The sequence below is a fragment of the Oculina patagonica genome, chromosome 1 (assembly GCF_052425735.1).
Source record: "Oculina patagonica isolate OP01 chromosome 1, crgOcupat, whole genome shotgun sequence".
Taxonomy (NCBI): Eukaryota; Metazoa; Cnidaria; class Anthozoa; order Scleractinia; family Oculinidae; genus Oculina; species Oculina patagonica.
Window position 1 is genome coordinate 36,171,227 of NC_135758.1, and position 21,424 is coordinate 36,192,650.

Below are 21,424 nucleotides of genomic sequence, written 5' to 3' on the forward strand. Positions count from 1 at the left end.
TATTGCTTACATGTAACTCCCTTGGGACCAGTGTACATTTATTACCCACCTTGCATTGATTGCATGTCTGTCCAGTTAGCAACTCTTTACAGGGGCACTGACCAGTGACCTTATTGCACACATTGGAACCATTCAGCTGTTCCAGTTAAGTTACATCTACAGTCTGAAGAAGAAACAGCAAAGTCAATTACTTTGAACAAAGATCACCACTTGTTAATACCATGAAAGGATATCAGAAGCAGGATTTAACTGGCCCCAGAAACCCACTCACAGTTTACTACATTGAGAGAACCCAAATTAACCAAATGTCAAGCAAACATACCTTCACAGCCAGCCTCATTGCTTGCTCTTAAATTCCAGTATGTATCACGACATGTATCGCATGCCCTTCCTGTAACATGAGTCTTACAGTCGCACTGGCCAGTGTTACTGTCACACAAAGAGCTGTCTGCTGAACTGTTTACACCAGGAACATTGCAGGCACAAGCTGAAATGAACAAAATAAAAGTTATCTGACTGAGCATAGTGCAAAAAAGGAGTCACCATCAGATTATTTGGCCAGTGGTGAGATAGTTTTCATAAAAGTAAAGAATGCATATATATGTTGTGGTTCAATTTTACCCTTGATGCAACTTTTATAATTTCCTTTGTTCCTAGTGTATGTTAATATATGGAAATGAACATTAAACAAAGGAAAATACCAAATTGCACCAAGGTTAAAATTGAACCACAGATAAGGCACATTGTCTCTGCTTATGTCGCCGCTTACTCTGGTCATAGCAATCACCTTGCAATGTCACAGCTGCCTACTCTACTACCTGTTGCTGATGTTACAGGTCAAATTTAAATTCAGGTTAAATTGTTTTTAACCTAGGTTATTTTTTTTCAACCTAAGTAAAATTTATGGTAACGTTATTATTAGGGTTGGGATTTGGATTGGAGTCATATATTTTTAAAACAAAATAGTGAGTAAATAGTGAGTCACCCAAATTTCCTATGTGGCAAAGTGGATAAGGGGTTGGACAGCAAATCTGAAGGTCAAGAGTTCAAATCCAGTGCAGGTTAGTAAAAAGAAAAAAAAAGAATTAGATAGATACTACTTGGGGTGGTATAATAGCAGATGGTAGGGGAGGGTAAGTAAGGATGGTGAAGGGGGGGGGTTCAGAGACAGCAAGAGAGGGGAGGTATTTTAATTTTAATTTTCTACTTATTAACCTAGAATAAAAAATATTAAATAAACTAGGTTAAAAACAAATATTAAACCTGGGTTTTAAAAAAAGTAACCTAGGTTGAAACATTTTACCTAAAGCTAATTTTGGTACCTGTAACAAGGACACCTAATAGAGTCAAAACATTTTGAAGCCCCCACACGTGGTTAATACGTAAGGTATACATCTTCTACAGCTGTTGTACAGAAGTCTGTTGTCAATAAAGTAAACTTACCAAGACAAGTGTTTGGGTCGCTCTGGGGCACATCTGCATTTCTGTAAAAAGACACCTTGCAACGGTCACACCTGTCCCCCATTGTGTTGTCTGTGCAGTTATCGCAAACTCCATATCCTACAGTTTCATTGTAGGAGCAGCTTTCGGCATGATTATTACATTCACAGGCTGCAATAAAAAAACACAATCAATACAAGCATTATATGTGTGTTTAATAACAACAACAGCAACAATATCAACAACAACAATAATAATTATAACTTTTTTAATTTATCCTGGAAAATAAAATCTATAAGCCTTATTAAAAATGCTAGTCTTCTCAAGATGTCCAGTAGAACACTTCCCCTTTCCTACTGTATGTCCACTGTTTACACAACAGTCATCTTCATAACTTGTGTTTGTTGTACATGTATGGTTTGCTCACCTTCACAGGCCTCGCGAAGTCGATAAGGCTTGTTGTTGAAAAGAGGCAAACACTTTTCACAGTTAGATCCAGCAGTATTCCTCTGACATATGCACTTGGAAAAGTCCTGAAAATTAAATAATAATTATAATAATTATTATAATAATTTATTTCTTGCGCATTACATGACTGTACATTAAAAAATCTCAATGATTTATATTGAATAAAGTTGATGATGATAGAAATAAAAAGACAAGCATCACAAAGGATGTCATGGTATAAAGCACAATGTATTTTTTCAGGCTTTATTCATTGAGTGGCTGTACAGTCAAAAAAGATAGATCAATAATTTAAACATTCATTTTTCAATCAACTTACATCTGGATCACACTGTGAAGCTTGTCCATTGCAGTGACAGGATGCTAGCACATCCCAATCTGACACAGTGAAGTAAAAACTCTTCTTGAGTGATTCTGTGACTGACTCTGGGTCCAACTCACTTGATGTAGTGAATTTCACTAGAACCATTTTGATATTTGTCATAAGAAAGAAGGCCTGCTTCTCTGCATCATTGAGAATGTTCTGTGCAGCAGCTGCATCACGCATTGGAGAATAGTAGAGCTGGAACATGAAAGGACAATATTTTAGCATCAAAATCTATCAGGCAAATTACTATCAAGACCACAATGATTGCCACCTCTGTCAAGGACCACTTTATTAGAAGCTTGTTCAGTCCATGCCAAGGAAATATCGGTCTTGTTTATTTTTGCAAGTAAATTAAGCTTACAGAAAAGGAAATTGTTTATCAACATTTTTTCCAATAACAATGTAACGTTGCAGGTAACTATATACAAGTTCTCAAGCACTATACGTGCATAATGATTAGGGGTATTGCTACTCCAAAAATTGGAAACAATAGGAAATCAACTTGCAAACACACAGTCATTTCATAGCTGTGCTCTAGCAGAGCCCGGATGCCACAGGCGACTTACTTCTGTCTTTTGGCGACTTTTATAACTTTGCTATCATGTAAACTAAGAGCTGGACACCCAAGATTCCTTACATAAGAGCCTTTGGGCACCCTGCAGTTATTCTAAGAGCACAGCTTTGCATTATAAAAACAATCAAAATTTATTCATAGCTATCAGACACATACATGTATGCCTGACAAGTTAGTACTTCCTGGTGTGCTGATCAACAAGGAAACTAGTGTACAATGCGGGTACCGCTAGAATCAGTAAAGCTGAGCTCTACAAATACCAAAGAATTTTAAACCATACTCAAGCTTAGCCTTAATTCAGGTGGTTCAAGCATGGGTAAAATTGGAAAGGGTCCCAATTTTACATATCCCATTTATCCAAACATAAGTGCAGCATAAATAAGCTGAATAATTATACCGACCATTCTTTTTTAAATGCTGAACAAGCTAAAGACACCTACAGCACAGTTAGATCTTTATAAACGGAGGAGTATTTTATTTTTGCCTCGGAGCCATTACCAAAACTACAAGAAACAGAAAGTTATAAGCTCTGTGACAATGCAAAATCTCCATTTTATCCCTTGAATTATTAGATTATTGAATTATCGAATATTAACTGCCACTCAATGTTTAATTGGTTTGTATGTTTCTTTACACAAAGTAGCCCATTTAATTACAAAGCAAGATTGATTATTTTTGTCAACGAACGAAAGCCAGAAAAAGCCAGAAAAGGCGACTCTGAAGATTTTTGGTAGAAATTCAAGTTGCAAACGAGAACATCAAGACAGCAAACTTTTCATAAATTTATTATGCACCGATTTGGTTTCTTGGAGATTCATGTTTGGACTTAGAAAATGTAGAAATGAATTAACCTGTCGAGAATTTCACAATTTGTACATTTATTTTGCGTTCTCTAGCTAACAAAAGATTTTGTACAAATCTTGTTAGTGTGTCTTTCTTGTTGTATATTAGACATAGTAGCATCTAGCTCTTTGACTGTGATGTTATCTCTAAGGAATTCATGAATCACCGATTGTAAACAATGGCTTCAACTCTGTTTATGTACAAATTTAAGACCACCACATTCCACAACCGTGAAAGTTTTATGTGAACACAGCAGGGCCTAAAACTGGCACCAGTAATTCTTTACGTGATCCACGAGTTAATATGCTATTTTTTATAAACAATGAGAATTATTCCAAAGTAATAACTTCATAAAATGATTACCTTGCTGCGATACATTTGTACATGAAAGTAAATTATTTAAACAACTGCTATATCACATATATCTCGCGTCCGATCTAAAAGTTTGGACAGACTTGGGGAAATTTTACGCTCAGAAGAAAAGGAACTTATATTAAACCAAAATATCGGTGGAAAAGCTGTATGAAGCCAAATTATTCCAATTCCGTGTCAATCAACAATAACTTGACAGCAAAGAGTGAAGTGGTTATTCGATCCTTAGAAATGAAACAACGTTCGGTAAACACTTCGTCTCCAAGATTATGTGTTCACAAGGAAGTGAAGAATTGTTTCCCTTTCGTAAAACCTTCATCTAAGGCTAACACGAATTTTAGAAAGCATTTTTTGTTGAATACAGTTGAAACAACCTTCAGACAAAATCAGCATTAATTTGGCATAATATACTTACCTCGATTAACAGGTTACTCAAAACCTCCATCACCACAGTTTTCGCCTCAGAATAAACGCAGCAACCGCTTCGAACAAACATCAACCTCCGATCTGTCATTTGTGCAGGTGGAAAACCAGCATTTCGCAATTTACAATAACAGAAAGAAGGTTGTAGAATTTACTACAGCTAACACTAGTATTAACGGAGTAATGTTTTAGATATCATTTCAAATTTCGCGTTTTCAAAATAAAGATTTTTAAAAGCATTTAGCTTAATAAGCTTACCTGTTTTTTGGGATTTGTACCCGGGTCTATCTTGAAACATTGGACTTTCAAACCTTCTCTCTCGTTGTCCGGTGTTTCCGGCAAGTTAAAATATTCTGTGCAGTTCGTTGCAAAGTACGTTATGGGATTGTATGTTCTTCCCGAATCATTTGACTTCGAGAGGTACATTGCAGCTGGTAGTTCGTGGTAAAAAGTCACTACAGACTGATAAAGCATAAAAGTTCTTCCAATGTCGAGCTGTAAAACTACAGGGTACTCATAGTTTTTAGATTTCCAGAACGTATTAGCGCTGAAACCATCGTTAACGAATCTTGGAGGATGTTCGTTGTTTGGGTCATTTGCGTTGCAGACTTTACTGCAGTCCAAGTTGACACAATACTGCTCTGGCGGGTCGCCGCAAGTTGAGTTCGCTGTTACATTAAAATCTCCAGAAATGTCCGCAGGCGGTGGATAGCAAGGTCCACTACTGCATGAATCTTGGCACGAAACATTCTGAGCTGCAAAAATTGCAAGCAAACACAAAACGGCGACGTTCGAAGTCCCACAATTCGAATTCGAACGCGGCTGCCAATGGAAGCGTCTCCGAATTTGCCGCATTTTCACGCAAAACTGCTATCTTTCCCACTGCATTTACACGTTTTATATTCCACAGTTGATGTACTTTTGTTTGCCTTACACCAAGGACTGTAATTGTGACGTTCGAAGAAGTTATATCTTGAAAAGGCTGTCAAAGAACGCTTCCAGCTTTACGCGTGAATAGAATTTGACTTCTTCGGTCAATTTGAACGCTAAGTGAAATTTTGACATCCGGACGTAATGAGAATTTATTTTAAATCATGAGAATTCAATTAGACATCTTTACGCATTTAAAACATCTTGAGCTGAAATTTTAAAAATTTTATCAACAATCTGAATGAATCAAAACGACTTCCAGAAAGAAAACAAACAGAATAAAGTTGTTTTGTCAGTTTCTGAAGTTGAAGAATACCAAAACAATAACGATTAACAATGATATTCTCTCAACTGTCAAACGGTTAACAGGACGCCGAACGCGCCATTGCTGCTAGGTAACCAGGACTGCGGCTTAAAAATTAACCTTCTGTTAAAAAAGTTTGCAAAATTTGATGAATTGATGGTTAACCACGAAAGAAGGATATATTTTGGGCAAATTACCTCGATAAAATGATAATTTTTAAAGATAGATATCAGAGAAAAAGCTCATACAATGTAATGTTATGCACTTTGTAGTGGAATCTGGGTTATCAACTATAGACATGACGTCATTTCTACGAACGTGCCATTTCAAGTGCCATTAATCGACATTAATAAATGGCATGTAACGGTTGACATTTTGTCACAGAATTACTAGCTCCAGGAGTAGGGGAAGTTTGTCGCTGTTCTTTCCTTCGTCCCTGCCGTTTTAAAATAGTTTTCATGTCAAAGATCTGGACCAAGATGGCGTATCTGTCGACATTTTGGCCCGTCCTGTCCATGAACAGCGACCTCAAGAACATCAAGAAACGCGCCAAATGTGTCATTACTAGTATTGTCTTCATTACACAATTTATGATCCAAAAATTTTTCAAATTAAAAATATCGAATCACCGAGCTCAACGAAACATTTTTTTAAGTCGGGCTTGTTTTCCTTTATTCAGTGGTTGCTCATGACAGAAAGTGGCTTGTTCTGGCTAAATTATTATAAAGAGCTCTTGCATTTAATGAATCAAGTGGCAAATAAGTCAAATTAAGAGTCAGTCCGCTGGAACTGAGAGATTACTGATTAGAAGTACTGGGGTGCGTACCATTTAATTTTCCACCCGGAGATTCCGGTTTTTCGGTGTAAATGGTAAGCACCCCAGTACTAAAAAATACAAAACAAATAAATCGAGGTATCTAGCAAAAAATTTTATCAAAGCAGGACAATGATAGCAGTGACAAATGATTCGCCAATAAACAAATACTTCACTCACTCTCATTAACGTTATCTTTCTAAAAGGCCGGACTAAACGTGAATCACAGTGAAATTTTGAGAGGTTTGAAGAAGAGGTAGAAGAAAGAAAATTGTTTTTGGATCACCACCAGGCCAGTGCAGACCCGGGGGGGGGGGGGGGTACTCCCATATAGGGGCTATATAGGTATGTGCCGCCCGATAGGGTATGGTTTTTGAGGTTCTCGGTCCTTAAATAGGGTATCATTTTTGGTCCTTTTGGCATTTTGTTCCTGGTGTGATCCTTAGATAGGGTTTTTATATTCTATCAGCTTTAATAAACGCCCAGATAAACGAAAAAAGGTATCTTAAAACTGAACTACCCGTTCAAGTATTAGTAAAGCGATTTTTTGAAGATTTGTGTTGGATCATCACGGAACGCTTCTCCTTCCCTTGAATAGGGTGCCATTTTTCGGTTTGGGGCCTTAAAAAGGGTATCAATTTTCGCTTTCTTTATCCTTAAATAGGGTAAGGGTTTAAGAACCTTGGCGGCACACCCCTATCCGAAATATATGGGAGTACCCCCCCCCCCCGGGAGTGCAGACAGTTGACCCCCACGCAAGAGCACCCTAGATTGTCTGCAGGGGACTGTTCATCCTCGGAGACCCAGGGGCAGTTAGTGGGGCGAAACGAAGGAAAACCGGGCAGAAATCGTAGCGACGAAAGTTTTCAAGAACGGCACGAAGTGCCCCTGGGCAACGTGTCTCTCCAGACCATTTCGTGCCGTTCTTGAAAACTTTCGTCGCTACGATTTCTGCCCGGTTTTCCTTCGTTTCGCCCCACTAACTGCCCCTGGGTCTCCGAGGATGGGGACTGTTTGGTGGTCATCTATTATTTCTAACTTTAAATTCTAATTTTAAAGCTACATCAACTAACCCTTCATCAAATCTTCAATATTTCTTATTTCTCTTAATTTACAAATTCTTCGACTGAAAACTATTTCCTTCCGAACATCCTCAAAAATCACAAAACACCCCCAAAAACATAGCTTTATGGAATGAGCACAGGGTTTATTTTTGCATTGCTTGAAACGCGAACGAGATGACGTTGATGACGTCACATGTGATTCACTGTCCACTCTCGGCACTCTGTCAAATCTCGACGTTATAAGGGATGGACGATCATATTTCTGAAGGGGAGAGGGTTGGGTATTTTTTTTTCGTGGATCACTTTGCACAATTTTTCTTGCTGCTTTATCCCTTGGTAAATATAAAACTGACAAGCTCTAATCATCCGTTTCCTAACAGTTTTTTCGCAAAATTCTTTCGACGTTGCTTGCTAGCCTGACGTTTGCCACAAAATTATGTTGACAGTTACAAATTATTCCAAAACGTCAGTTAAATAGAGGTCGCTCAAAAGAGTCGACTTGTGGCAAGTCTAGGGGTCGCAGGGCGTGTTCGTGAGCCAGTTTTACTGAAATGGCGGATCGGCACACGATTCTGATATGAGCTTTATTTTATCAAGGCAAAATAGAAAACGTAAACACAGCAATAAAGAGAACGCACAATTTGTTTTTATTACTATTCTTCGATCACATCCGCCTTCCTTTTAAACTTGAATAAACAATTACATGCCGTGTAGAGAAGTACTGAACAGAGAAGAACCAACAGACCCTATAACAATAGAAGATGAAAGCGAGTTCGAGCTAGGCGGATTGATTGAGGAAATCGTGATCACTGAGCCAACAATCGGCGAGATAAAAGCAGCAATTGAACGTTTAAAGAATGGGAAATCTCCAGGCGTCGACTCCATCACGGCTGAATTGTTAAAGGCGCACAAGGAGCTCTCAGCAACGAAAATACATCAGCTATTGGAGAAAGTATGGAAACATGAAAAGATCCCGGAGAAATGGAAAAGAGGGTTGATCATCAAATTTCTCTTCTTAATAGCTATGGATTGGATTATGAGAAGGACTGCAGGAAAAGGAGAAAACGGAATCAGGTGGAACTTTACATCTAAGCTTGATGATCTAGATTTTGCAGATGATGTGGCGCTTTTGTCTTCTATTAAACAGCATATACAGAACAAGACTACTAAAATGAATGAGGAAGCAACACGGGTCGGGCTGAAAATCAACAAAGGAAAGACAAAAGTGATGAGCATTAACGGGAAGAGTCAGGAAAAGGTTGCAGTAGATGGGCAAGATATAGACGAAGTTGAGGAGTTTAATTATCTGGGAGCTATCATTTGTAAGGAGGGAGGAGGAATGAAAGATCTGAAAAGCAGGCTATCCAAGGCGAGAGGCACATTTGCTAGACTCAAAAGAATATGGAACTCAAAGAGCATCACGAAGAGGACCAAGCTTAGACTGTTTAAAAACTTAGTCGTACCGGTGCTACTGTATGGATGTGAGACATGGAAGATGAACATGGGAGATGACCAACGAATAGATGTGTTTCACAACAAATGCCTCAGGAGGATTCTCAAAATAAACTGGCAAGATCACGTTACCACTAGGGAGCTCCTTGAGAAGGCAGAGATGAGGTTGCTAAGTGAAGAGGTTAAGATGAGAAGATGGAAGATGATAGGGCATATCCTGCGACGAAACAGAAACAGCCATACCAACATAGCCCTATCATGGACACCTGAAGGAAAAAGGAGGAGAGGAAGGCCTAAGACCACCTGGCGAAGAACAGTCGAGAGAGATAGGAACAGTGCGGGATGGCGTACATGGGGTGAGGCAAGAGCTGCTGCAGCCAACAGAGAAAATTGGAGGCATTCTGTGGAGGCCTTATGTGCCACGAGGCACACAGAAGCTAGAAACAACAAACAACAACATGCCGTGTAGCCATGAAGTCTGAGTAAATTCCAGCAAAACAAAAAAACTAGGTTCGTCATCAAAAATTGAGCCAGCAATCCACAGCAAATCACCTCGATCTATATACTCATATATTCTCTTTTTACTCTATATTCTCCTTTCAGTTTTACTGGACACTCGGATCACACTCGACGGCATAATTCTTCAACTCGATGACTGGAAACTTCTAAAAGACTGCTTAGTATGATTAGGTGACTTGTAGATATAAGAGCATCCGAGCCAGAGTTCGGATTATATTATAAGGGAATCTTCCCTAGCTATGTGGTTTTGACACTAATAAAGTTTTTCATTCATTCACGTCGTCGGTTAATACTATAATACCGTTAAATTCCCATACAGCTAGTTGGAGTTATACCTCTTCCAGAACATAAGAAAAGCGTGAGACCAAATAAAATTAAATCTCGAGGAAGGACAGTTATAACCTTTTGTCTTTATCAAGTGGGGTCTTTTTACAGCCGAGAACAAAAGTTGACCTATCTACTTCAGCTATTTTTTGCTGTTTTTCTATCCTATGACTGGCCTCAAAAATATCACAATGCAAGAGTATTTGTTCTCTACTGTCAAGTGCACTATTAATCGAACTTGTAATATCGAGTCTTTGATTTGTAAACGTACGATCGACTAGACAACTGCACAGTGTTCTAACACAAAACTCTTGACTAGTTAAACTGCAGTTTTAAAATAAAAGAATATTATTCCCACTTTTATAAATTCAATATTGTTCCTTGTATGACCACCTACGGAGATCTGCTGAATGCAGATAATTTTAATTTGTATTCATACTTTTGTTTGTCCGCTTCCAAACATCTGCTGCAAAGGCTTCTACCAGAGGAATATGTAAGACCGAAGAAAAAGGTTTAAAAAATACCTTGCTGACATTTTATGGGATGCGACTTCTTCAAAAGATGAAATTTCTCGGTCGGATAAAAAATTATCTTTGATTTTCCTTATACTACAACAGGTTGATAACATAGATCTCTAACTGATTTTATTCTGAAAAAGTTCACTTTATACTGAAAACTGAATGCATAAACGTTCTGAAAAAACGTTTCCTTAGCATTTTATATATAGCGTTCTAATGTCATTCAAAACATCCAAGCAGTCGTTTTCCAGAATTAACTCAACAAAAACAAATTAGGACTCTTAATTTGACCTATTCAATTTTATTTCTTTTAGTTCGACCACCTATAGAGAGATAAGAATAATTTTAATCCAGTTGTTTCCCCTGCCGGTACTTTTGTTTATTTTCAAAAAAAAATTCTTGTACATCAGAGAGTGCAATTTAATAACTCTTATAGCCATTTGGAGATGAAGAACTAACATCTATATTGGTCTTTTTTAATTTCCGTGGTACTAGCGTGGCATCTTACTCAAATTTGTTCTAATATATAATTAAATACGAGTTTCTTAGTCTTGGGCTGCGGCGTATCAAAACAAGCATTTGGTGGGATCTCAGCCATACCAGGTTTCTGATATTACCATCACTAGAGTTTCGAGGCAACAAAAGTTATCACAATAACGGATAAGCAAAATTATTGTTTAGCGAAAATAATTCCAACACTTAAAGAGTTTTTATGATCTCACTGAATTTCTTTGAAGTTGAACGAAGCACAGCATTCATACCAGCGAATAGAAGTTTACAGTGGAAAAACGGGATCGCCGGGCAAAATGTTTTTGTAAGTTAAGGGGCGTTTGTTATTCCGGGGTTATTTTTTGAAAAGTGCGCTGAAGAATAGCGTTCTTTATACCGGAGTCTTTCCTACACAGGGGTGTGTTGGTGGGATAGTCAATGAAGGTGCTTCGTTGCCCTTACAAAATCTTTCCGGGCATCTACAGAATTAAGGTAGTCGAGGTAAATTGCTCTAATCATAAATGCCTTTAACTGCCAACTCTTGTACGAATTTATTTTTGATTACTCAAAAACTTAGTCTACGAATATTTCAATGCCACTTTACCTTAAATTCCTTCTAAAAAAGTTTCAATCGCCTTTTGGAAAATCTACTGTCCTTAATGTTACTATATATGAGCTTTGTTCCAAAACCAATCATGAAAACAAAAATATGTTTGGGGATAGGCTCCAATATGGAATAGTATGATTAAAGATGAAGGCTGTCTATTAAGGAATTTTTGTCTTTCAAATATCCGTGTTGCGAGCCCCCTTATTCTTTTGTTTTTATTTTCAGTTTTCAACAGTCCGTATATTTTTGATTGGCGTCGGATCAGATAAAAGAAATTTGTTTGTATTCAAACTGTCAAAACAACAAATCATTTCTAATTACGACTTTATTACACTTTAATTCCGGTCGGTCAAGGAAATTGCAGAGACGTTTGTTTTGACATTTCTTATGGGATAAAACTGAGCTCGACTCCGTTAGAACTTTTAAAACGTCTTACAGCTTGGCTCGACGATCAAGAAGTGGAACCGACTTGGAGATCAGTCTATTAAAAAAAAGAAAGAACCCGCCGTAAACCTCGTACAAAATGAATGCCAAAGTTCTCCTGGTTTTTGCACTCATACTTCTTGTAGGTTCTTTTGTGACAAAAAGCGATGCCTTCACAGCAGGAGGAGGAGGCAATCTTCCTGGAAAGCGAGAAATGGAAGTGAGTTATTAGTTTCATTTTGTCCTTTTGGCGCATGTTATCAAACATTGTTTTAGACAGTTACACTGAAACAACTCCTTTAACACGTAAGCTCATTTTACCCGGCATCAACGTTTAGTTCATCCAAAAAGAGAACTTTACTAACTGTAATTCAATTAGATTTCTACTAAAACAAATACTCTGAAATGACTACACGTCTATGGGAGCTAGCTACTCGATTCTCTCTTTTTTACGCTCTCCAGTTCATCGTTCGTGTCATTTCCCCTTTTTTCAGCATCAAGTGGCCGGAAGGGAATTGTGTAGAGCCGCCAGAGAGCATTGCAAGCGGGAGTTCGTGTTAAATGACATTGAATGAGCCGTGTGCCTTTAAAAGACTGAAACAAACCAGAGTGGATTTACACGCGGAGAAAAACCCAGGACTACCACTCGTATTATAATGTGAATTCATCAACTAATAAAGAGTAAAAAAACAATTTTGAGACGTGCCATTTATATCTGCCTCGTCCCAGGCGTCCTCATCCTTGGTCGTGCAATGTTCGCTTGGCGTAGTGGACCTGATTCGGACGGAAAAACCTAACCCCCGCGCTCCCTGTTTTCCCGCATTTCAGTCATTTCTCTAGTAGTTCGAGTTCTTTTTCCCTGTTACGTTATCGGTTGATGTAAATGGAACAAGGATCTCGAAATATTGCACAGGCCTAACGAAGGACGGGATGCAAAAATTTAACTTGATGACAACCTGCTTTTAGATTACAAAGACCCTGTTGTAGGGAACGGCCCATCAGTTTTACCTTACTATAACCGTGGGGTCAAAACGGGGGGGGGGGGGATCTTTTAAATCACGTAACGTAGGGGCCCTTTTTAGCAGCAAAAGAAGAACAGCATAAGTTTTTTTTCCCTTAATTCAAGACAATATTTTTACTAATTTTCCCCAGCTATGAACAAGACTAATAAAAACCTTGGATGCAGAAGGAGCTAATTCTTTATTCATAATAGATTTTCTTCATACATAACATTTCGTTGCATTTAACATCCTATCAATATATCATAACGAGGTATTTCTTTGCGAAGGCCTTTAGTTATCAAGTGCATTTCCAATTAGCGGTCCATGAGGAAAAGCTGTATTCTTTTTTGTTATCTATAAAATACGTTGTAGTAAAGATGGTATACCCGCCACAAGGAACAAAACGTTTAGGTTTTTTTCGGAAAAAGCTGATTTACATTTACACAAGTGCGTCATAATGGCTGAACTCTAAGGTGATCGACATGAGAGGGGAGAAAAAGTCCTCGGTTTAACTTGTACAATACATTTCTTTAATGAGTTATAAAACCAGCCCGCTTAACTGCGTGACATGTTGCGTGACCAGCACACAAATGCGTCACGTTACCTATGAAGCGAGATCTGGTCACGTTGTATCGAGACCAATCCTCTGAGCATCAATCGAGTGCTTAAAATCCTCAAACCATATCAATCCCTCAGTGAAAACATTACAAGAATCATCATAAGTTTTTTTTAACAAACGCTTAACAAGTAGAAAGCAAGAAAAACACAAGTGCAATTTATTGAAAGATGTTGGACGAATAAAATCGCTTCACAGAAGCAATTATTTACATTCATGGCGAAAGTTACCGTTTAAAGAACATGGCTTAAAATTTCAAATGCTGTGTACTATGAACTCAACGTACGAATGTGATGATCAAAGCTATCACCACAAATATAAATAGCAGGGCGGTTACCCTTGAAGAAATTGTGAAAACTTTTCTAAGCCCCGTAATTGGTTGAACCGTACAACGTTCTTTAACCAATCAAATCAAAGATACCTTTTTGGCCAACCGTGTACGAAATCGAAATTTGGACCACGCGATTTTGCGTGCATTTCATGCGCTGGCCACAATGCTACATGTGTTCGTTTCGAGATCTTATAAGCTTATTAATTCATTGCCGCGGCTGGCTGTTAAGCTGTACAATCCGTAAGCTTTCATTTCTTTAACTCTCACCAAGAAACCGCTCCACTTTCAAATGTGAAATTTTTTCTAAGGTGTTTTAATGAACTTTAATTTTATAATTTTACAAAAAGCAGTTAGGTCTTCAGCTAGCGAGTCATTTTAGCCCACTTTGTCGAGATTATTTAGCAATAATAGAAACCTTATTACGGTAGTAGAAAAAGCAACTTAGCTTCAACATATGAATATTTACATGCAATTTACTTATTAAATCCTATACAACAATTCTGTTATCCTTCGTGAATACGCTTTCTGTATTAAAACGTCTATGGCAGGAAGCAGATCACGGCATTTGTGAAACAAAGTTTCAATAAATATTCTACTCTTCCAAGAAACTTGTCCAGATTTGATCTTTCCTCGTCTCTTGTCCCTAAAGCTCTGAAGGATTCTAAAAATTGAAGGAGATGATTTATTAGTTGTGTCAGAGCACGTATGCCTTGGTCCTGAGGTTAACTTGGACGACAAAGCTATAACCCCAGACAAAAAGAGTTCGGAAAGTTGTAAAAACATGCCCGATTAGAGAGAGTTTCAAATTCAATTTAGCAATCCCCATTCCTGTACTGCTGTAGGATCCACTCGTTCCCCCTATCAATGTTGGTTTCCCACTTAACAATCTTGTATGTCGGTCAACATTAAAGAGGGGAGGGGAGGGGAAGGAAAGAACAAAAGGGCAAAACTTTCCAAGACTTTTGTCTGGAGTTGTATATATATTCTGATCGCATGTGAACGACAAAAAGGGAGTTCGCTTACCTGTAGCTTTCATACAGGTAAAGGTTCTTTTGCAGGTCTTATAACTTGTATGTTTCCGTTATTCATCACAGCTGATATCTCGGATACTGGTGATTGATGTGTTTGTCTAAAGATCTAAGAAAAAAAGGCAGATAAATACAATAAGCTTTACAATAAATAACTCCAAGCAAAAACAAACATCAATCACTGTACGTGGTTTACAATCTAAATTCCCCTTACAGTATTAGCACATAAGTACGCATATAGGTAGCCTGAGTATCAGGCTTTTCTAAGGGGTAGGGGGAAAAGGAAGGAGCGCGGACGGAAAGAAAAGCCTGACACAGACGCTTTAATTCCAGTCTTCCACCCCTCACGGCGTGATAAGCGTCAACCAATCAAATTCATTTCCGGTTGTCACTTGCGAAGCCGGACCAAGATATAACTGATAAGACACAATACATCTTGCAACAATATTTATAATGCCGATCCCGGCATCAACAAAATGCAAGTAATCAACGTTTTCACGGAACATATATCTTGTCCTTACACGGCGAAAATTTCGAGAGTTTAAAGTATATCTTACAAATAGAATTGAGCAAAAACAAGCTAGCAAAACATGTGGCAAAGAAGTGTGAAACAAACAGGAAACCACGCAGCGCAGACTAATGCAATGACCTCTAGACATTTCCTTGGCCAGAATCTAAATAAAACAGTGCCCCTCAGAAAGAAGTGAGAAGCAAATTACATCGAAAAACCGAATTTAACACAGAACGGCAAGGGTACAAATGTCACAAACGTAGGCCCGTCACCTTTATTTTGCTAAAACTCCGAGGACGTCGACTTTCCGTTTCACAAGCAGCTTTCGAGGCATAATTTCTGTCCTCTATTACGTCTAATTCCAGGAAAAACTGTAGAGCGCCTTTACGAGCCGTTTTGAAGTCGTCGCCTTCCATAAATACACTGAAATAACGCTGAATAACGTCGAGCGAAATTTTCGCTCACTGTTCGTTCGCGTGGACATCAGTTCATTGAAGACGCCGTTATGAAATTTTTATTTCCGGTGGTGTGACGTCAGGGCCCATTGTGAATTACCCAATCAGCCCCACATCCAGAATCTGGATGTTTGACATGACCCAATCAAAGCGTTTGTGTCAGGCCTTCCTCTCCTCTTTCCTTCCCTACCCTCCCCCCTCCCCTTAGGAAGGCCTGATACTCAGGTTAGCATATAGGTAATGAGAATATTGCAGTTGATCAGTTAGAGATATTGTCTTGATGTATCACTCAATTCTCTCAACTAACATGAAAAGAAATTTGTAGCCATAGATAAGGAGATATAATATTTTAGTACGGGAAGGGTCATGACAAAATTCAATTCAATAGTTGCATTGCTGTACGGTACCAAATTTAACACTTTATAGAGGACCACAATCAACATTTTCTCGCTAAATGCTTACCTGCGGCCCAAAAGAGGGTTTTCCTTTCTTCTCTCTGTATATTAAATAGCCTACGAATGCTCCCATGGCGACTGCAAAAGTGCCGAATACAACGCCAAGAGCTATGATGCCATCTCGACTGACACTCTCTGTTTCAGACGGCTCCGTTGAAGTCGATTCCTGGACACTGAAACAAGAGAAAGAGAAGCAATTTTTTGTTAAAAATTTAACATGAATTTATCCAAGGTAGTTTACAATTTGTGTGCACTTGCGAGTCCGTTTGGCCAGCACAACGCAAGTCATTGCGCAAGTTCAACTGCGATTGACGTCTTGCGTCCACTTGCGTTCCCGTTTGGCCAGGGCTCTACAGTACGATAATTCATATTAATTGACTGTCGTTTTGTAACAAAGAGGAAAAGCAAGTATGAGTATTACCTTGGTTGGTGATGATCAAGTGGAGTATTGAGGCTCCCCCCTGGCCACACGATCTTTTTCTTTATACTGAGTCCTTGATCCGGGGAGGGGTCGTACGAGCCAACTTTAATCCACGAGTCTCCATTCAAATTCACCACATCGTAAATGGCCGGCGCGTCTTGACTGGAATCGAAGAACTGTTTACCGCCCGTTGAGCTGTCAAATCCCGTGCTTGCGTCTTTCATTTTCCGTAATTCTGTCATGAGCTCTTTTTGTACGTCCGGCCGTGAGGAGTACTGCAAAGTAGAAATAAATTGGTCAAATAAGGTAAAACCATATAGGCATGTAACGCGTGCGGACAGGTAAGTGCGCCTAATAGTTGAAGGGTTTTCGATTTTATTAACCAATCAGAAAGTTGCACACGCCATGTTTCTTAGCAACCTTTGACGAAATCCACGGGCTCAGGTAATAGTCGGACACGGGTTTACAACCTAAAAAAACTTCGCGTCTCTGGTTTTTGTTGTGAAAAATCACCCAAGATAATTTTACTCACCTTGTTTATGGTTCCCGCTTCATGAAGTCTTGTCAGAGCATGCGCATAAGCAAGAACGGCGTCATATACCTGTGCCACATAAGCTGAAGCCTGTCAAATGAGAGTGAAAAGGATTTAGCGACTGACGAAAACGTGTATTGTAAGGAAAGAGCAAATCTTTCTGTTATTCTATTAGAGAGCGGTACGCATAACGTGTGTTTGAGTTTAAACAGAATTTTGTCTGGAAGGAGGCACTTAGGACTGAAAACTAACCTGTAGCATTCGAGGAGAGTGAATAAGGCCTGGGTACAAGGCTGCGTCTTTCTCTTTCCAGGTCTTGAGCAGCTTTTGGTAAAGAGCACCTTCGCCGTTCTTAGGCCTGGTGCCTACCATGCCCTGCATGGCAAGCTGCAAGTTTGGAGACTCGACGAAATTCGATGTCGTGGCACCGTCGGTCCCAATCCACGTCCATCCTTTACCGGTCATGCCCTGGAAACGAAAGAGCGAAAAATATGAGCGGCTGAATGCAAGGAGCATTGAATAGAAAGATAAAGATCACTGACTTGAGCAGAAATTGTTTGGTGTTCCACCTTACCTGTTCTATTGCCTCCTGAAACACTTTCTCCGAATCGTCAGTAGCGGCGCTGACCAGGTTTACTGCTGACCCAGCTTCCTTTATCTTTGGGAATAACAAAAATTACGTTGCAGTTTTTCTTTTGTCGAAATAAGTCAGATAACAAAAAAAAGGCTAATACACACTGTCACATGCCGCTCCTAAGTAAAAGACTGCCCTAAGTCGAAATTTAGAGCACGTGACAACACAACGAAACATAAACCCAATAACGAAAAGACGTCGATATGGCGAAATTTAAGAACCTCTACAACTTCCCACAGTAACAGCATAAATAAATTATGCTATATAAATTATAATTATAAATTGTTAATAGATTAATAGTTATAATAATTAATAAATTAGAAAATAAATTAAGTTCATACCTCTTTTAGATGTTCTTTGATGCTAGCTTTGGTATGTGCTTCAAACCGCTGTTCAGTAGCAATGTCGACACCTATCTGCCTCACTTCCACAGCAAACTTGCGCGCGAGCTCCTCACTGTACAGATCAAGTGTGGTGATAGTTGACACTTGCGTCCACTTGTATCGTTGAACCAGCTTAGCAAGTGCCTTTCCTTGGTACACATCGGATGCGCATGTGCGAAAGAGGTTCGGATAGGTGTCCTTGTCGGATAACTGCGCAGACGTAGAAGCGTACGACATTTGAGGAATTTTCTTGTGTTTCGTGGCCGCAGCGATGGCGATGGAGCAGTCCGATCTGGCTTCACCGATGATAAGGTCGATGTCATTTGGAAGATTCTACAAGTGAAAGCGTCGTTTGTTAGTTACAACGGACAGTGAGGTAGCTTGAATCATAACAGGGCACCTGACCCTGACGGTGGAAACACAGTATAGTTTAACGCTTCGGCGCATGAGATTGTCTTAACATAGGCCATTTTGCCCCCAGAGCATCCTATAATATATATTTTTTCTTTTACTATGGTAATTGCAGAATCATCACAATAAAAGAATAAATCATTTCAATAAGCATAAGACGCCAAGGGGGCAAAATCAATATGGTCGCCGTATCTGTTAAACAGACTCTTACGCGAAATAAATATGTTAACTTAAGCTGTTACTGAATTAGAATCTCGATTTCTCGAATCCTCGGTTTCTCGAAACTCCCGATTTTTCGAGCCAACCGTTCGCTTCCCTTAGATAGTACATCTCTGTAATTTTACCCCCGATTTCTCGATGCAATTTCTGTTTCCTGTGGAGGCTCGAAAAAACAGAATTATAATAGGATTTTATGTGCTTCGATCAACACTACTGTGTCCAAGGCCGCCGACAATAACGGCAAAAGTTTCTCAAGTTTGTGACAGGCAACCTACCTCAGCTTCACGCTTGCAAGATTTCGAATCTTCACCTCCATCAACAAGAACGTAACTAAACGCAACTTTGAAGGGGCCTGTATTAACAAGTTCCACAGCAACCCTAAATGCTGCCTGCCATTCTAGTCCCAGGTCCCGTAACGGTCCCAGATCTTCGTGTGTGGGAAAGAAGGCTGCAATCTTGTAAGTTGGTCGACCTTTGCCTGGAATTCTTGTCACGCCACCGGGGAACACAGGGTCTCTTCTCAGAGTGATTTCCTTGCTTTTAGAGTCGTACTGACCAACAGTGATCCAGTTGTTACCCTGAGAAATTTTGAGGACACTCATGTTAGGTATAAGAGTTGAGTGGACTAGGTTTGCCTGCAACCGAGAATTAACTTAGTGGAAATGTTACGATTTTTACAATGTTGAAAACGAGTAATAAAGAGCAAAACGTCTCCATTTAAAAAGGAGTTTATCTCAAATATTCGATTTCACGAAAATCAAGCTTATTTTAAAAAACAAACGGCTTTGCAATACTGATTCGCCAGATGTGAAAATAAAAGCTGTGACATTCGAATCAAGACTAACAGGGTGCTACTTTGCTGCATTTAAACTGAAAAAATAAAGAAATTAGGGTTTGACAGCGAAGATATGTTCCTGTATCGTATGCATTAGTTAGTTTTCAATTACCCTGTACAACGCCACACGTAGAATGACAGATCTCATCATCGCAGAACAGACGCTCTGATTGAAACGACATTCTCCTTAAGTAGAACTACAAAAATGTGCAGAAACTGTAGGGATATTTGCACGGTTGATGCAAACGGCACTTACCACGAGGTTAACAACATCGTACAGTGGCGGCGGGTCTTGGTTCTGATTGAAAAACATGACGTTGCCAGTACCAGTCGCACTCGGATAACCCGAACTGAAGTCATCGAATGTCCTTAGCTTCTGGTAAAGATTGTCTCTCACAGTTTGCACGTCTGACGTTCGACTGATGGCTTTTTTATTGACCAGGTCTGAGAGAGCCAAGGCGACACCATGCACTGCGTCAAACAGTTGCGCAGTGAATGCCGCGGATGTGGGAGTCTGGATGAAAGAAAGAAAGACCATCAGTGGACTGAAAATGCAAACCTTTACAGTGTAATGGATAACAGTTAACTGCTAACTGACGAGGGATTAGCGCTCTAAAACATGACGACTTTTAGCAGTTAACAAAGAATTAGAGTACATCATATAGTAACCTCCAAGTCTGTGGATGAAACCTTAATGTGTGATCTAAGTCCTTTCATATGGTACTCGTACGAGGTATTGTTAGATGTGCTGTACAAAGGTCTGTGGATGTAACGATACCCTCATAATATACGTGTGACAATCCAAATGGAAGCTATTACAACTATGTGATTCTTACTTTATTTAAGTCCGTGGATGAAACTCAGGTGTCATGTGAGAGGTGCTATTTATGTTTTTTATTCCATCTGACTTATTTGACACTCCGGGCAGCATATGGAAACTTTTGATTTTCGAGAATTTTTCGATTAAAAATAGTAATAAATTGACAATGGAAACTCTACCATAAAGACCATAACAAATGAAAATAAACAACGTACGCAGAGGTAAGAAAAAAGGCCTCCCCGAATATAACCAGAGAGAAGGACTCACCGGCTTGCTATGCACAATCCCAGGGTAGGTTGTCGAGTCTTTCTTTAGCCAAGACGCCAGAAACTTCAAATAAATACTGCCTTCTCCGTTCTTAGGCTGTGTTCCAATCATACCCTCCATGGTGCGTTCAAGGTCCTTCTGATGGTTGAACGTGGACGAAGTCGCACCGTCGGTCCCAATCCACACCCAGCCTTTTCCCGTCATGCCTAGTTCCTTGATCTGTTGAAAAACCGTCTCTGCATCATGACGGACCATGCTGATCAGGTGGACTTTGGACCCAGACGATTTCAACTGCAAAAGAAACGCACACAATAAGTAAGCAATCGCGAAAACTAAGGTTGCTAGTTTTTTACTTGCGCTACTTAGATTTTACACGGTTACTTACGGCAAGCACTAGCTGCGATAACTTGGTCCTTAACTGTTGGGTTACCTCCACAGTGAGGAGAGACATGCGAGCAATCTGAAGGCTTTTAAAACGCAAATTAGAAGGCGTGATCTATTTAGCTTTCTAAAAATATGGATGCAAGGACTTTAAACTATGCATCTCTTAATTTTTTTTGATCCTGTAAAAGATATT

General features: G+C 39.3%; 2 protein-coding genes and 1 long non-coding RNA gene across 5 annotated transcripts in view; 1 reads left to right on the forward strand and 2 right to left on the reverse strand.

The window, feature by feature from the left end:
- The window catches only part of LOC144667255 (uncharacterized), a 62,309-nt gene extending 56,805 nt beyond the window's left edge, over positions 1-5,504 (reverse strand). The window contains 7 exon segments of the mRNA XM_078528657.1: positions 50-133; positions 135-163; positions 323-487; positions 1,444-1,611; positions 1,868-1,973; positions 2,225-2,467; positions 4,743-5,504. Coding sequence (XP_078384783.1) covers positions 50-133; positions 135-163; positions 323-487; positions 1,444-1,611; positions 1,868-1,973; positions 2,225-2,467; positions 4,743-5,339 — 1,392 coding nt within the window. The 5' untranslated portion in view covers positions 5,340-5,504.
- A 6,275-nt stretch (positions 5,505-11,779) lies between these two features.
- LOC144650405 (uncharacterized) lies at positions 11,780-12,621 on the forward strand. Its single transcript, XR_013570104.1, has 2 exons — positions 11,780-12,148; positions 12,423-12,621. It is a non-coding gene; the product is annotated as an uncharacterized LOC144650405 (long non-coding RNA).
- A 488-nt stretch (positions 12,622-13,109) lies between these two features.
- The window catches only part of LOC144667275 (uncharacterized), a 31,270-nt gene continuing 22,955 nt past the window's right edge, over positions 13,110-21,424 (reverse strand). For all 3 annotated transcript variants that reach the window (XM_078528680.1, XM_078528674.1, XM_078528684.1), the window contains exons 15-25: positions 20,848-21,138; positions 20,017-20,274; positions 19,201-19,503; positions 18,254-18,628; positions 17,853-17,936; positions 17,531-17,746; positions 17,279-17,368; positions 16,747-17,021; positions 16,333-16,498; positions 14,900-15,013; positions 13,110-14,537 (exon numbers count right to left, since the gene is read on the reverse strand). In XM_078528680.1, coding sequence (XP_078384806.1) covers positions 14,909-15,013; positions 16,333-16,498; positions 16,747-17,021; positions 17,279-17,368; positions 17,531-17,746; positions 17,853-17,936; positions 18,254-18,628; positions 19,201-19,503; positions 20,017-20,274; positions 20,848-21,138 — 2,163 coding nt within the window. In that variant the 3' untranslated portion in view covers positions 13,110-14,537; positions 14,900-14,908. The remainder of the gene's footprint in view (positions 14,538-14,899; positions 15,014-16,332; positions 16,499-16,746; positions 17,022-17,278; positions 17,369-17,530; positions 17,747-17,852; positions 17,937-18,253; positions 18,629-19,200; positions 19,504-20,016; positions 20,275-20,847; positions 21,139-21,424) is intronic.